The sequence below is a fragment of the Aquarana catesbeiana genome, linkage group LG04, assembly GCF_042186555.1.
Source record: "Aquarana catesbeiana isolate 2022-GZ linkage group LG04, ASM4218655v1, whole genome shotgun sequence".
Lineage (NCBI taxonomy): Eukaryota > Metazoa > Chordata > Amphibia > Anura > Ranidae > Aquarana > Aquarana catesbeiana.
In genome coordinates, this window is record NC_133327.1 from 458,719,746 (window position 1) to 458,736,837 (window position 17,092).

Consider the following 17,092-nt stretch of genomic DNA (forward strand, 5'->3'; position numbering starts at 1 on the left):
ACGTAGGACACCCAACATTGGCAGTACTTTATTCCTACAAAACAAATCCATCTTTGCATACTGGTACCAACTAGTAATCCAATGTTTCTCTTCTTCCTCAGCTTCTCTCCTTCAAGAGGGAGTCCCGCGAAAATTTTTTTTTAAAAAGTCAGCAGCTACAAATACTGCAGCTGCTGACTTTTAAAATAAGGACACTTACCTGTCACAGGGTCCAGCGATGTCGGCACCCGTGGCCGAATCGACCCTCGGTCCTCGGATGCTGCCGCCGCCATCTTCGGTATGGGAATCAGGAAATGAAGCCTTGCGGCTTCACTTCCTGGTTCCCTACTGAGCATGCGCGAGTCGTGCATCGCAATCTGAATGGTCTGTGCTGTCTCTGGGACCCGTGCGGAACGGGAAGAGGCATAGACTCCCGTGGGAGTCTATGCCCGGAAGTGGGTGCAAATACCTGTCTTAGACAGGTATCTGCACCCCTCTCCCCCCTGTAAGGTGCCAAATGTGACACCGGAGGGGGGGAGGGGGGAGGGTTCCAAAAAGCAATTTTTGTGTGAACCTCCACTTTCACTCAGCCGATGTTACCTCAGTGCCTGCTGCTTTGTCTCCAGTGTGAAAACCCTCGGGGCTTTCACACTGGAGCGGTGCGCTAGCAGGACGGGAAAAAAAGTCCTGCTAGCAGCATCTTTGGAGCGGTGAAGGAGCGGAGTGTATACCACTCCTTCACCGCTCCTGCCCATTGAAATCAATTGTACAGAGCGGCTATACCGCCGGCAAAGCGCCTCTGCAGAGGCGCTTTGCGGTGGTTTTTAACCCTTTCTCGGCCGATGGTGGGGGGGGTAAAACCACCCCGCTAGCGGCCGAATACCGTCAGTAAAGCGCCGCTTACTTTACCGCCGACGACGCCCCCGCCCCAGTGTGAAAGGGCCCTAATATCACTTTACCTGACCTATAGTGCATATCAGGTCATTTCTACTAGAAGCATGTTTTACGAATTGAGTAATGTCGCTAAACAGAACTATCGGTGTTTGGAATCTAATCTGAGAAAACTTATTTTCAGTTTCAGTTTTTTTTTTCTGTTGCAATATAAAGAAAAAGTTTTTCATTGTAATCACATTTATCAATAACGATAATATTTCTTCTGATAACTATAGACTGAATTTAGGTTATGTATGTGTATTGGTTAATTTACTAAAACTGGAGAGTGTCAAATCTGGTGCAGCTCTGCATAGAAACCGCTAATGGTACCGCTAATGGTACTGAAATTTAACCCCGAGACACACTCTGGAATACTGCCAGGGAGGTTAATTGAACAAATTGAAATTAGAAGCTGATTAGCTACCATGCACAGCTGTACCAGATTTTGCACTCTCCAGTTTTGGTAAATCAAATTTATTGTGTTTTGATTGAAAAGTGAAACCATAATAAATGTAGAGCTGTTCTTGTTTGTTTGCTTTTACGATATCCAGCCCATATAAACCTGCCGGCTAAAATTCTTGAGGTCTAATGCACACGGGACAAAAAAATGCTGCCTATACAGGCACCTCGTGGTATATTTTTTCAGCTTGTATAAGCAACTCTATGTTAGCCTATGTGTCCATGCACATTTTGGCATTTACAGGCATATTTGTAAGAAGAGTGATTTCCAGGGTGAATTAAAAAAAACCTATCGCAAGCGAAGAAGAGCTTTCTGGCAGAAAAAAAAAATGTTTTTGGAAAAAAACGATTTGAAACGCAAATGCACATAAACACACGTGCAATAGGAGCCGCTATGACCGTTTTTTATGCTGCTTTTTTCAGTCAGAGGTTCTAACATTTTTTCAAGAGTCTAGTGTTTGTGGACCCTGATTGCAAAGACAGCACAATGTAGCTGTGCCATAAGCTTCCAGTAATATTCAAATATATGCACTCACTTTATTTGAGTTTTGTTTGTATGAACCAGGGTGCAACATACAAGCCATCACTTCCTCCACATACAGGCTTTGTAAGCCATTGTTGACCTCCATGATGTTATGTGTGCTAGAAATCCTGCTGCAGTTGGTACATGTTTCAAGTTGATATTACTACTGTGAACCTTTTGCTGTGTCACCTATTTATTTTATAATATATATATATATATATATATATATATATATATATATATATATATATATATATATATATATATATATATATATATATAAATATATATATTATATATAATTATTGTATCAAAACAATTACTACTAAATATCTATTATTTTTCAACAGGTTTTTATGATCTGAGTGATTTGAGCTCCTGTTCTATATCCAATTCTTGCACATCTGTATATAGTGAATGTTTGCCATCAGCCTGTAAGGGTGTAAAGCCTTGTTCTCAAAAATGTGGAAACAATTTCAAAATCTCCCGACCAAGATCAACAGATGAAAAATCTATGTGCGTGTCGCCTGATGTTTCTACTAGAGATACCCATGAGAAAAGAACAAATTCTGGTCCCTCAAATATCCAAGGGAAAGGGAGCCAAAGACCTGTCTCAACTGGTAAGAAAATTAGTGAATACTAACGTTATCCAAGTGAATTAAGAGTACTCCACAATATGAATAAACTTTAAATTTCACAAGTGAATTAAAAATATTCCACACGATAAATGCCGTGTATCATCACATATATATGTACAAGATGACAACTATAAATTAATTCATGCAATTGATGTGCTCAAAGAATTCCATAAAACAACTTAATAAATGTTAATTAAGTAAAGCGCAGTCCATATAGTGAATCCGGTGACAAGTTTGCTGATTGTTGCTATATAGCCATCCACTAATCACACCTGTGATATTATTACTCCATCTGCTGCTTGAAATATGCCAGTGTATCACCACACTTGTGCTCCCCCTTTTGGATGTATTCTCACCTTGCTAAATGTGACCTCAAAATTAAGTTTGGTCAAATCACGCTTTATAGTCTCTCCAGGGCTGACATAAAAGCAATCTAGATCTCCTTCTCCTTATTGCTGCTGTCTCCGAGTATGTCAGTCTCATCAGAATACATGTATAAAGGGAAAAAATGCAAATAGTGCTTATATCATAAATACACATCTTTGTTAGAAATGCATGAGAAATCCACTCACATATTTCAGGTGCTTCCAGCGCACCACTCTATAACACACTTGTAGCTTTTATTTTATATATCCGTGACACCACACAAGTCGCAATGCAAGTATCTCTACACTGGGTACAGGCGCCATGCTGTCTTACTGCCCCTTCCCTACGTGTTACGCCACAGGGACACGTGGCTTCCTCAGGGGGATTCCTATTGGATGGGTTGACGTTCACTCTATATATCCATCTGGGCCATCAACATTTTTTTGGTGTCCAAGATTAATAAAGCTCATATATATATATATATATATATATATATATACCCTATGGGAGCAAAATAAATAATATTAATATATTAAAAACCTTAATTTTATATAAAAATCAATATTGTTTAAGAACAATACTATTAATAATAAAATATTGCACCTACCCATTAACTGTATCCTCCAGAGCAGGGGTCTTCAAACTATGGCCCTCCAGTTGTTAAGGAACTACAATTCCCATCATGCCTAGTCATGTCTGTGAATGTCAGACATTCACAGGCAGTTTTCCAATGCCTCATGGGACGTGTAGTTCTGCAACAGCTGGAGGGCCGTAGTTTGAAGATCCCTGCTCTACAGCACAAGTGTCAAACTGGCGGCCTTCCAGCTGTTGCACAACTACAAGTCCCATGAGGCATTGCAAGGCTGACAGTTACAAGAATGACTCCCACAGGCAGAGGTATAATGGGACTTGAAGTTCTGCAACAGCTGGAGGGCCGCCAGTTTGACACCCCTGTGAGAAATTCCCCATATTAGTAATTACTCAGAAAACATCCCAAATCAAACTCTTTCTTCAAACCACCTAGCGCTAATGATCCTAATTTGTATATCCACCATAATTCCTTTTTACTAAGTTCTCTCACAAAATTATTCCCCCTCCAATGATTTTTAGGGGCTTCTAGACCCCAAAATTGCAGACCTCTATAATCCCTATTGTTTTTATCCTTAAAGTGCACAGACAAGTAATGTTTATCATATCCTATACTTATATTATGTATGTGCTCCTTCATTCTTTGCCTCAGGTGTCTTTTTGTTATGCCTATGTATAATAAATTACATGGGCATTTCAGGGCGACAACTTAATTGTGAGGTCACATTTAGCAAGATGAGAATACACCCAAAGGGGGGGAGCACGAGTGTGGTGCCATATTTCAAGCAACAGATGGAGTAATAATATCACAGGTGTGATTGGTGGATGGCTATAGAGCAACATTCAACAGACTTGTCACCCGATTCACTATATGGACTGCACTTTACTTGATTGAGATTTATTTAAGTTGTTTTAAGTTGTTTTATGGAATTCTTCGAGCACATCAATTGCATATATTTTTCACTTTGGACTTATAACTGTATGTGATGATACACATTATTTATCTTGTGGAAAGTTTTTAATTCACTTATGACATTTTAAGTTTGTTTATATTGTGGAATACTCTTAAATCACTTGTGTACCTAAAGTTAGTATAAAGATTCTAATTTATTTGGGGAGCACAGTGCTGCACAGTGATTTATTTTTAATATTATGCACACGACACGCTTATGGGAATGTGAAAAGTGCTAGCAGCTGCTTTTTTTTTTTAGCTTTTGATGAATGCACATAGTTGCTTGCGATAATTTATAACTGATTTACTAATGTTATCATGTTTAAAGACAATGGGGCTAATCTACTAAAGACAAATAGGCTGCTCACTTTGCAAGGGAAATTTCCCTTGGCCTAATGAATAAGATGAAGGTCTGCTGACTTCAATCATCCAATTATGTGCAAACAAAATACTGTTTTTTAATTACTCTTGCAAAGTGAACAGCCTATTTGATTTTAGTAAATCAACCCCATAGTTTCAATGTATTATTTTTATTATTTCTAAATTCTGGTATGCTTTTTATAAAAAAACACTGAAAATAAATACACTTGCTCTCTTGAGGTATTTATGAGCCATTTATAATGCTATGTTGGTAAATCTATCAAAAATATTTTCTTCTTATTGACTCCATGTAAACTTTCAGGGCTGCTCCTTAAGAACAGGTTTAAACCTTTATGATTAATGTAAAACATTCACTACTGTTTGAAATAGCAATATAACAAACCCTGTCAAACGATTGAAAGCCTATCTGTAAAAGAATGCCTTGCTGCCTTGTCAGTGCCACCGAATGCCTCTCGGATCCTGAGAAAACTTTTGCTGAAATCCACAAGGAAACTGACATTTGTGTCGATCTCCTGGGTCCCCCTGCTGACATATACAGTACGTATGTCATTACAGGACTCTGCAGGAGGTCATGGAGGTCAGCAGGACAAACCAGCAAAAGCTGTGGGGGACCCAGGAAATTTAGACTCCCAGAAGGTGTGCTTCACCAGAAGATTTCTCAGAATCGGAGATGCATTTTGTGGCGTGAGCAGCGGTAAAGGAGAGTAAATACAGTTTTCTTTTACAGGTATGTCTAGTTTCTGTTACAGTTTGTGCAGGGAATGGGTCACTTCACGTTGAATTTAAAGGTATTCTACATAGTTGCATATTTACATAGTTGGTGAGGTTAAAAAAAAGACACAAGTCCATCCAGTCCAACCAGTGTGTGTGCTTATATGTTAATAGTACAATAGTACCCCTGTATGTTGTGGTCGTTAAGGTGCCCATCTAATAGTTTTTTTAAATTATCGATGCTCCCCTCTGAAACCACTGCTTGTGGAAGAGAATTCCACATCCTTACCGCTCTTACAGTAAAGAACCCTCTGTGCAGTTTAAGGTTAAAACGCTTCTCTTCTAATTTTTGTGAATGGCCGCATTTCTTTTTAACCACTTGGGCCCCGAACCATTTGGCTGGCCAAAGACCAGAACACTTTTTGCGATTCGGCACTGCGTTGCTTTAACTGACAATTGCACTGTCCTGTGACGTGGCTCCCAAACAAAATTGTCGTCTTTTTTTCCCACAAATAGAGATTTCTTTTGGTGGTATTTGATCACCTCTGCGGTTTTTATTTTTTGCTCTATAAACAAAAAAATAGCGACAATTTTGAAAAAAACGCATTATTTTTTACTCTTAGCTATAATAAATATCCCAAATATCCCATTTTTTTTCCTCAGTTTAGGCCGATACGTATTCTTCTACATATTTTTGGTAAAAAAAATCGCAATAAGCGTTTATTGATTGGTTTTGCAAAAGTTATAGCGTCTACAAAATAGGGGATAGTTTTATGGCATTTTTATTGATCTTTTTTTTTTTTTACTAGTAATGGCGGTGATCAGCGATTTTTATCATGACTGCGACATTATGGCGGACATGTCGGACAATTTTGGCGCAATTTTGGAACCATTCACATTTATACAGCGATCAGTGCGATTAAAAATGCATTGATTACTGTGTAAATGTGACTGGCAGTGAAGGGGTTAACCACTAGGGGACGCTGTAGGGGTTAAGTGTGTCCTAGGGAGTGATTCTAACTGTGGGGGGGAGGGGCTGTGTGTGACACTACACTTTTCACCGCTCCCGATTACAGGGAGCTATGATCAGTGTACTGTCATTAGGCAGAACATTCTTCCTCACCGTGAGACGATCGTGGGTATCCCCGAGTCCGCGGGACCTGCAATCATGATCACAGAGCTCCTGTCGCGCACGCCCGCAAGCCGCCTCTTAAAGGGCAACGTGCAGGTACGTTAATCTGCCTGCACGTGCCCTTCTGCCGCAGTATATCTGCGCGAGGCGGTCGGGAATCGGTTAAATTCCCTTTCGCTGAAACGTTTTTTTCCCTATGCTAGGGTCACTAGTACGGTGTTTATACATTGCTATCATATCCCCTCTCAAGCGTCTCTTCTCCAGAGAGAATAAGTTCAATGCTTGCAGTCTTTCCCCATAGCTGAGATCCTCCAGTCCCTTTATTAGCTTTGTTGCCCTTCTCTGGACTCTCTCCAGTTCCAACACATCCCTCCTGAGGACTGGTGCCCAGAATTGGACAGAATACTCCAGGTGTGGCCGCACCAGAGTCTTGTAGAGTGGGAGAATTATTGTTTTATCTCTGGAGTGAATCCCCTTTTTAATGCATGCCAATATTCTGTTGGCTTTGCTTGCAGCAACTTGGCGTTGCATGCTGTTGCTGAGACTGTCATCTACTAGGCCCCCAGGTTCTTTTTCATCCTAGATTTCCCCAGAGGTTCTTCCCCTAGCGAGTTAAATGCATTCATATTTTTGGCACCTAAATGCATTCCTGCCATGAGAGTTTACAAACTGTATATAAATCCTGTATAATAATAATAATATTTTGGCTTTAATATTGTCTGAACTGAATCTGACATTTTTCTTACAGCGACTTACAGCATGTTTACTCCAGGATAGTTACTTACAGTTACTCATAACTTCAGAAATACTCCCTGCTTTTTTTAAGCAATCTTGCTGGTTGTTGTTGCAGCTATAGGAAATTAGGCCTGCAGAGGTGAAAAAAAGAGAAAGATTAGGCTTAAAGCGGAGCTTCACGACTAAGGGAAAATTCCACTTTATGTACTCCTTCCCCCCACCTCTAACACATTTGGCACATGTTCATTTTTTTGGGGTGAGCAGGTACCTAGTTTAGATAGGTACCCACTTCCACTAGGATTGCCTAAGTGATCCGAGTGGAAGTTTGCCCCCTTCTCCCTTTTTGTCCACAGCCTTCTGGAACACATCACAGGTCCCAGAAGGCTGCAGCAGCATTCATTTGCACATACGCAGTGGGAAGAAGGCTGTGAAGCCACAAGGAGTCACAGCCACCTGCCCACAGTAAACATGCTAACGCCAGGCAATCAAAGACCATCGAAGAGCCGGCCCGGGAGAGGGTGGCGTCGGATTCCTGAATGAGTGTCCTTTGATTAAAAGTAATTTTCATTTTTTCTTTCTAGGGTGAAGATCTTCTTTAAAGCGACTTTGTCAATATTTAAAAATAATAAATGTTCTGTACTGACTGCAGCACCGATCATCGGTGTCTTGAAAAGCTAAGGTTGCTAAAGAATCTATAGTGTCCGGCACACTCCCAGATGTGTCGAATGCTTGGTCTCCAGCTAAGTGCTGTGGTTCCTCTCACCAATCCCATGTCACTACTTTCTCCTGAAGTGACATAAGGTCCACTAAAGGAAACCACGGTGTGTGGAGGGAGACCGGGCATCCGGCACAACCAGAAGTGTTGGTTGTTTAAGATTCTTCAGCAAGCCTATCTTTTCTAGAGAGCAACAATTAAAAATGTAATTTTTGTTTTCTTTGCAGGCAGGGCTTGTGTTTTTTTTTTAAATAGTGACATTGTTGCTTTTAATCACTACCTGTCCAGCTGCATACCCATGGTGGTTATACCCGGATGATGCTTGCAGCAGGCATCACCCTGGTATAGTTTTTTAGAGCTGGCGGTCAGCTCTCTTGTAATAGCAATTGGAGTGGCTAACCAGCTGCTCAATCGCTATTACAAGCAGATGCCCCCCCCCCTTGCCACCAACTGCACCAGTGTAATTATGCAAATAAGATCATACTTGAAGTTCAGATTTAATGGATTGTAATGTAATTAAAACAAGCAAAATAGCACAGCCAGAAAGCTAACTACACTGGGATGGATGTGCGCTTATGTCCAGTGTGGTCAGTTTGAAGTAGGAAAGCAGGGGGACTGGCAGGATCACCAGGTATTTCACACAGAGAAAGAAATACAAAGTAAAAATTAACACAAGTACATGGCACAATAGACACATATCAGGAATATGAAATGTTGGGGTAACAACACTTGAAAGCAAGAGACACAAAGTTCGATTTTTCTTATTTAGTGATTCATAGCATTTTTATGTTTTGACAACCTTCTGTGTTTATATTGCAGGAGACCTTGAAAGATTCATACAAATGTACCATGCATTTCAAATCAATAGTGACCATAAAAGCAAGTCAACATTTGACATCAAAAATGATATAAACTTTCAATGCATGGATCCAAAATATCAGACTGACCTTGTTTCCAAAAACAGAAATGAAGTCTACACATATCCAAGTCCTCTCCATGCTGTTGCTTTACAGAGTCCTTTATTTCCACTGTCCACAGGGTCACAAAAGTATTCTACAGAGAACAACAACTCTAAAAATATGTTTGAGCTGTCACCAGGATCTGGTCTGTCTGCAGAAATGGAACTGAAAGGCAATATAAACAAATTGCTGGAAGTAATAAAGTGCCAAGAAACTGAGAAACTTGATTTTTTTCAAGAAACCATCAAAAGGGCTCTACCAGCTCTACCACACAAGGAACTTATCTCACAATGTTGCCTTACCAGCATAAATAATAGCATCTTCCAAAGACAAAAGCAGGTTTCTTCAATAGAAGGGGACATGAAAGATCAGGAACACACCAGGGAAATAGAATTGAAGTCAAATGCCAAACAAAATCCTATTATTAGTGAGAATCTGAAAATCACCCTCCCAGTTCCAAATCCATCTCTCTCTACTAGTCATCTAAGTACAATATATGAGAACAAGTTAATAAGCTTAAATCATTTTGCAAAGAAAGCATTGCAAGCTTCTGATCAAACTATATCACATACATCACCCAAAGTGCACAGTCCTCAAAAAGGAGTATGTGCAACTAAGAATTTTGAACCATGTGAGTTTGTTCAAGCTAAGTTCATTCCTGCAGAATCCCGCCAAGTTAAAATAACAGTTTCTACTTCTAAAAATATATTGATAAATGGAAAAAGAAGAAACCATGAAAAAACACCAAGCCCTGTACATATAGTAGAACAGCCAAAACTAAAAGCAGGCATAAGGTTAAAAGATGAATGTATTGAGCATTGTAAATCAAAGGCAGGCAGAAAACGATCCATAAAAAGACCCACTTTTCTTGTTTCTGCAGCGCATAGGTCCTATTCAAAAGACAGTTTATATCCTGATCAGTGTAGAAATCCATCCACATCTCAGGCTGATGTTTCCTCTAAGATTTTATATTCCTCCAGGATAATGGAGCATCAGAACCACATGGTACACAGTTGGAAGTCAGCAGTAGATAATTCTGATAAAAAACACAATTGTAATTTTTACAGAAGTCCTCAAACTGTGTGGGTCAAAAACAGGAAACCAATGAAAAAGGCTGGGGCTTACAGGTACATGGACTTAAATGATCAAAGTGAGTCTGAATATTCAGGAGAGTGTGCCTCTCTTTTCCACTCCACTGTTATAGACACAAGCAATGAGGTATCCAGTGAGTACAACGCCAATCGATTTGGAGACTTAGGATCCAGTGATAGTGACTCAACGATTACTACTAGTGATAGTAGCCTTTCTTTGAAATGTGAGAGCTTGAATGTGATTGAACTGAAGTGGGCTGGTAATACCTCTAAAACACCAGCAGCTCCCAAATTGAACAGACATTCACAGCCAGAACCTATGGTTTGTCGCATCAAAGCTTCACAAGCATTAAAGAAAAAAATCAGGAGGTTTCATCCAGCATCTTTAAAAATTATTACTATGATTTGAAAATGTTTGCCAAACTTGTCTTCAAGTACCCAAAACAAAGCTCGCTTTCTACCTGACTTTACAAACTTCAGATTTGTATCCCTGTATTTTTTTACCTTCCGGTTGCATTACAGTGTTTTTTTTATTTTTTACTATTCGTTCAATCATTCCAATAAAATATATGATTAAATATTGCACCAAAACCTTTTATTTTTTTTTTTTTATGTACCACAATTAAACATACAAAGGAAAATAATCTTACATATAAAATATTAAACAATTCTCCTAAATTGTTAAAAGTATTATTCAGTGGTAGATGTCGAAACTGTAAACCACTTGACAATGTCTTATATATTTGTTCTTGAGTTCTAGGATCTGTATGCTTACTTTTACCATTATGAGGAGGTTCCCATTCTCTATTCTCAAAAATAACTTGTAACATGAAGAGTTGGATGGGAACACCGATATAGCAAACCAGAGGCTAACTGAACCCACCTAGAAATAAAATATTGTTTTTGGGAGAATTGATCTATTAACAACACATAATGCATATGAAAAATACAACCCTTTACTGGAACCATAAAACTAGTAAAAACCCTAATATAAAACAACCAAACATTTTGTAATGGACTTATTTTTTTTACTTTTCCGTTGCATTTTTAGGAGAAACTCTAGATTGAATTTTACATATTTCAGAATAGAAAGTAGAAGTAATTCCACCTTGTTGGAAAAAGATACAACTACAAACACTTATTTACATAGTCACATAGTAGGTGAGGTTAAAAAAAGACACAAGGGCATCAAGTCCAACCTATGTGCGTGATTATATGTCAGTATTACACTGTATATCCCTGTATGTTGCGGTTGTTCAGGTGCTTATCCAATAGTTTCTTGAAACTATCAGTGCCCCCCGCTGAGACCACCGCCTGTGGAAGGGAATTCCACATCCTTGCCGCTCTTACAGTAAGAGAACCCTCTACATAGTTTAAGGTTAAACCTCTTTTCTTCTAATTTTAATGAGTGGCCACGAGTCTTGTTAAACTCCCTTCTGCGAAAAAGTTTTAGCCTTATTGTGGGGTCACCAGTATGGTATTTATGGTATTTGTAGATTTAAATCGTATCCCCTCTCAAGTGTCTCTTCTCCAGAGAGAATAAGTTTAGTGCTCGCAACCTTTCCTCATAACTAATATCCTCCAGACCCTTTATTAGCTTTGTTGCCCTTCTTTGTACGCGCTCCATTTCCAGTACATCCTTCCTGAGGACTGGTGCCCAGAACTGAACAGCATACTCCTAGGTGTGGTCGGACCAGAGTCTTGTAGAGTGGGAGAATTATTGCTTTATCTCTGGAGTTGATCCCCTTTTTAAAGCATGCCAATATTCTGTTTACTTTGTTAGCAGCAGCTTGGCATTGCATGCCATTGCTGAGCCTATCATCTACCAGGACCCCCAGGTCCTTTTCCATCCTAGATTCCCCCAGAGGTTCTCCCCCAGTGTATAGATTGCATTCATATTTTTACCACCCAAATGCATTATTTTACATTTTTCTACATTAAACCTCATTTGCCATGTAAGTTGCCTACCCCATTCATTTGTTCAGATCTTTTTGCAAGGTTTCCACATCCTGCAGAGAAGTGATTGCCCTGCTTAGCTTAGTATCGCCTGCAAATACAGAGATTGAACTGTTTACCCCATCCTCTGGGTCGTTTATGAACAAATTAAATAGGATTGGTCCCAGCACAGAACCCTGGGGGACCCCACTACCCACCCCTGACCATTCCGAGTACTCCCCATTTATCACCACCCTCTGAACTCGCCCTTGTATCCAGTTTTCAATCCATGTACTCACCCTATGGTCCATGCCAACGGAACTTATTTTGCACAGTAAACGTTTATGGGGAACTGTGTCAAATGCTTTTGAACAATCCAAATACACCATATCTACGGGCCTTCCCTTATCTAGATGGCAACTCACCTCCTCATAGAAGGTTAATAGATTGGTTATTTCACATAATCTTTCATAATACATGAGCATTTCTGTGTTTCCTATGCTTCCTAAAAAAAATTAAAACGGTACAAGCATCAACACACGTCAACGTGTGTTGTCATGTGTTGCAGTGCACTTTGTATTGAATGTCAAGGTTCATTGTGATGCCTTGATGTGCATTACAATGTGTTGATGTGCCCCAGGACATGGGTGTATGTACATTTAAACGCATGCCTTTTGGCACATTTCTATTCATTTCAATAGAAATTAGTTTAGGGAATACAGTGAAAAATAACTTTGCAAAAAACACCCAGTCACAAGCAAGGGAAATGAAAAAAGTGTTTTTGCTTGCATATGATTATCTTGCAAAGTAAAAATTCACCGTGCATAGTAAACAGCCTATTCACCTTTAGTAAATGTCCCCAGTGTGTCAAATCCCAATTATGCCCTGTACACACGGTCAGACATTAATCGGACATTTCCGACAACAAAATCCATGGATTTTTTTGGGCGGATGTTGGCTCAAACTTGTCTTGCATACACACGGTCACACAAAGTTGTGGGAAAATCCGGTCGTTCTGAACGCGGTGACATAAAAAAACACGTACTTGGGGCTATAAACGGGGCAGTAGCCAATAGCTTTCGTCTCTTGATTTATTCTGAGCATGCGTGGCACTTTGTGCGTCGGATTTGTGTACACACGATCTGAATTTCCAACAACGGATTTTGTTGTCGGAAAATTTTATAGCAAGCTCTCAAACTTTGTGTGTCGGAAATTCCGATGGAAAATGTGTGATGGAGCCCACACACGGTCGGAATTTCTGACAAGGTCCTATCACACATTTTCCATTGGAAAATCCGACCGTGTGTACAGGGCGTAAGTCTGGAATGCCTCATATACCCATTCAGCATAACTCATGCTGTAAAGGAAAAGGATACCAAGAACACTACTGTACAGCATGTACCCCTAGTAGACTTCTACATTGAAGGGACACTAAAGTTGGAAATGTTCCATACATTCCACCACCACTTCACGCTCCATATGACTGAACAATATCGTGTACAGAGTTCAGAAATCTGGGGTCTAAAGAATAGTACTTCAGGTTCCCCTTCACAAAGAGACTTTCCTTAAAGATGAGCCAAGACAGATCGATGTATTTCAGTAGGAACCTCTCCAAATTTAACACACAAAACCACTCCTTTATAACCCTAGAGTGTCTAGAGTTATGACTGTACACACTTTGTGTGTGGGGAATGCAATATATAGCACAGTATACATAGTCCAATTCCTTTATTATGTTTGCTGTTGTTACCTCATATGGTAGAGTATTCCACAGTTTAACTACAGTGATCATTACTGTTACTACTCTTGAAAAATGTTTTTTTACATGTGATATTACTACTTTGAAAATATACAGTGGAAAGTATTCAGACCCCCTAAAATTTTTCACTCTTTGTTATATTGCAGCCATTTGCTAAAATAATTTAAGTTCATTTTTTCCTGATTAATGTACACACAGCACCCCATATTGACAGAAAAACACAGAATTGTTGACATTTTTGCAGATTTATTAACCTCCCTGACGGTATGATTATTTCGGATTTTAGGTGCTGAAAGCGGTACAATTATTTTGCATGGAAATTTGGCGTTTTATATTGTAGGCCTGTAATTCTTAACAATAACACACTTAAATCTGTCCAAACAAGAGTCTAGAAGATATCCCAGGTATGATGAAGTTTGAAACACAAAAACATAAATTATAATATAATAAATAAATATAATTAATTAAAAAAAATAATAATATAATAATAATAAAATACATTTCCCCACGATTCACTATCGCTCAATTCTGCAAGTGTTCTAATTTACTATCGCTGCTTTCTAGCTGGTCTAAAGCCACTTTTGACATAAAGGGACACTTTTTGGTTGCTATGGACAATCTCCAGTTTCCAGGCAAAAAGAACAGTATATATAACATAAAACTGCATGCAGGGCATGGGCCAAAGCACTGGGGACAAAAGGGGTGTGAAATAATTTCATACAGTACTGTAATCTGTAAGATTACAGTACTGTATGTGTTATGGTTTGTAAATTTTTTTAATTTGCCGCCAGGCTCCACCCCCGTGCGTCGCGACGCTCGCAGGGAACGGAGCCTGGCACGGAGAGGCTTCGGAGGAGACAGAGCCCGCAGACACAGCGGGGGACATCGCAGGATCCTGGGGACAAGGTAAGTAACACCGCACCAGGATCCTGCAATGTAATCCCGAGTGTGGCTCGGGGTTACCGCTAATGGGACTGAAATTTAACCCCGAGCCACACTCGGGATTACCGTCAGGGAGGCTACAAAAGAAAAACTGAATTACCACATGGTCCTAAGTATTCAGACCCTTTGCTGTGACACTCATATATTTAACTCAGGTGCTGTCCATTTCTTCTGATCATCCTTGAGATGGTTCTACACCTTCATTCGAGTCCAGCTGTGTTGGATTATACTGATTGGACTTGATTAGGAAAGCCACACACCTGTCTATATAAGACCTTACAGCTCACAGTGCATGTCAGAGCAAATGAGAATCATGAGGTCAAAGGAACTGCCTGAAGAGCTTAGAGACATAATTGTGGCAAGGCACAGATCTGCCTAAGGTTACAAAAAAAATTCCGCTGCACTTAAAGTTCCTAAGAGCACAGTGGCCTCCATAATCCTTAAATGGAAGACGTTTGAGACGACCAGAACCCTTCCTAGAGCTGGCCGTCAGGCCAAACTGAGCTATCGGAGAAGAGCCTTGGTGAGAGAGGTAAAGAAGAACCCAAAGATCACTGTGGCTGAGCTCCAGAGATGCAGTCGGGAGATGGGAGAAAGTTGGAGAAAGTCAACCATCAATACAGCCCTCCACCAGTCGGGGCTTTATGGCAGGGTGGCCCGACGGAAGCCTCTCCTCAGTGCAAGATACATGAAAGCCCACATGGAGTTTGCTAAAAAAAACACCTGAAGGGCTCCAAGATGGTGAGAAATAAGATTCTTTGGTCTGATGAGACCAAGATAGAACTTTTTGGCCTTAATTCTAAGCGGTATGTGTGGAGAAAACCAGGCACTGCTCATCACCTGTCCAATACAGTCCCAACAGTGAAGCATGGTGGTGGCAGCATCATGTTGTGGGGGTGTTTTTCAGCTGCAGGGATAGGACGACTGGTTGCAATCGAGGGAAAGATGAATGCGGCCGAGTACAGGGATATTCTGGACGAAAACCTTCTCCAGAGTGCTCAGGACCTCAGACTGGGCCGAAGGTTTACCTTCCAACAAGACAATGACCCTAAGCACACAGCTAAAATAACGAAGGAGTGGCTTTACAACTCCATGACTGTTCTTGAATGGCCCAGCCAGAGCCCTGACTTAAACCCAATTGAGCATCTCTGGAGAGACCTAAAAATGGCTGTCCACCAGTGTTTACCATCCAACCTGACAGAACTGGAGAGGATCTGCAAGGAGGAATGGCAGAGGATCTCCAAATTCAGGTGTGAAAAACTTGTTGCATCTTTCCCAAAAAGACTCATGGCTGTATTAGATCAAAAGGGTGCTTCTACAAAATACTGAGCAAAGGGTCTGAATACTTAGGACCATGTAATATTTCAGTTTTAATTTTTTAATAAATCTGCAAAAATTTCAACAATTCTGTGTTTTTCTGTCAATATGGGGTGCTGTGTGTACATTAATGAGGAAAAAATGATTTTAGCAAATGGCTGCAATATAACAAAGAGTGAAAAATTGAAGGGGGTCTGAATACTTTCCGTTCCAACTGTATATGCCCACCTCAGAAACATTTTTAGATTAACGCCACTTGTTTTTTATACATTAATTTTTATCTTAATATATTGCCTAAAGTGTTTAAATATACTATATATTGATAATCTTTATGACAAAAGCTTTTTATACCACTTCTTTGTGCCCAAAATAAAAGTGTTTAAATATAGCTATTAATTAGTTAATTTAAATGTTAATGCATTTACTATATGTCTCTGTTGTTTTAATATTATTAGCCAATTTAAATCTATCACATTTGAATACCATGAGAATGGTTCCCTTTGTCAATTCAAAGATGGTTCTTACATTTACTTTTGCCCAGTTTGATTTTTTTATCTATTTGTGTGTGTTAATTATTGTGTATGTACTTAAAATTCCATTTTAAGACTATTAATTTAATAGAATATATATGTTTTACATTTTTTTTATTTTGTATTATTTTTACTGTGTTTTTATTTTAAGTTTTACATTTAAATTGAGCTATGCAATAAAAAATATAAACTATTATGCTCATTGTGTTTGTTATCAATATAAACTATTGTATTGTATTTATTAGCAGGGTGAACTAATTTAGTTTTCTTCTTCAAATAATTTCCTGATATTTTTACTTAGAACTTACCCTGCAAAGATCTCCAAGGCTGTCTCTTGAATGTTTTTTTTAATCAGTCATTGACTGATGACATGGCATCTACTCCCTCTTTCAGAAATGTGTAATAAATGTGGTCAACTTTATAAAGTAAATGCATTAGCTGACCCTG

General features: G+C 39.4%; 1 protein-coding gene across 1 annotated transcript; it reads left to right on the forward strand.

Annotated features, from left to right (window-relative positions):
• Positions 1-217: 217 nt before the first annotated feature.
• Positions 218-11,100, forward strand: DACT2 (dishevelled binding antagonist of beta catenin 2). The gene is made up of 3 exons (XM_073628947.1): positions 218-248; positions 2,245-2,514; positions 8,932-11,100. Exons 1-3 carry the CDS (start codon positions 218-220, stop codon positions 10,569-10,571), a joined length of 1,941 nt encoding a protein of 646 aa, XP_073485048.1. The 3' UTR covers positions 10,572-11,100.
• Positions 11,101-17,092: the final 5,992 nt, after the last annotated feature.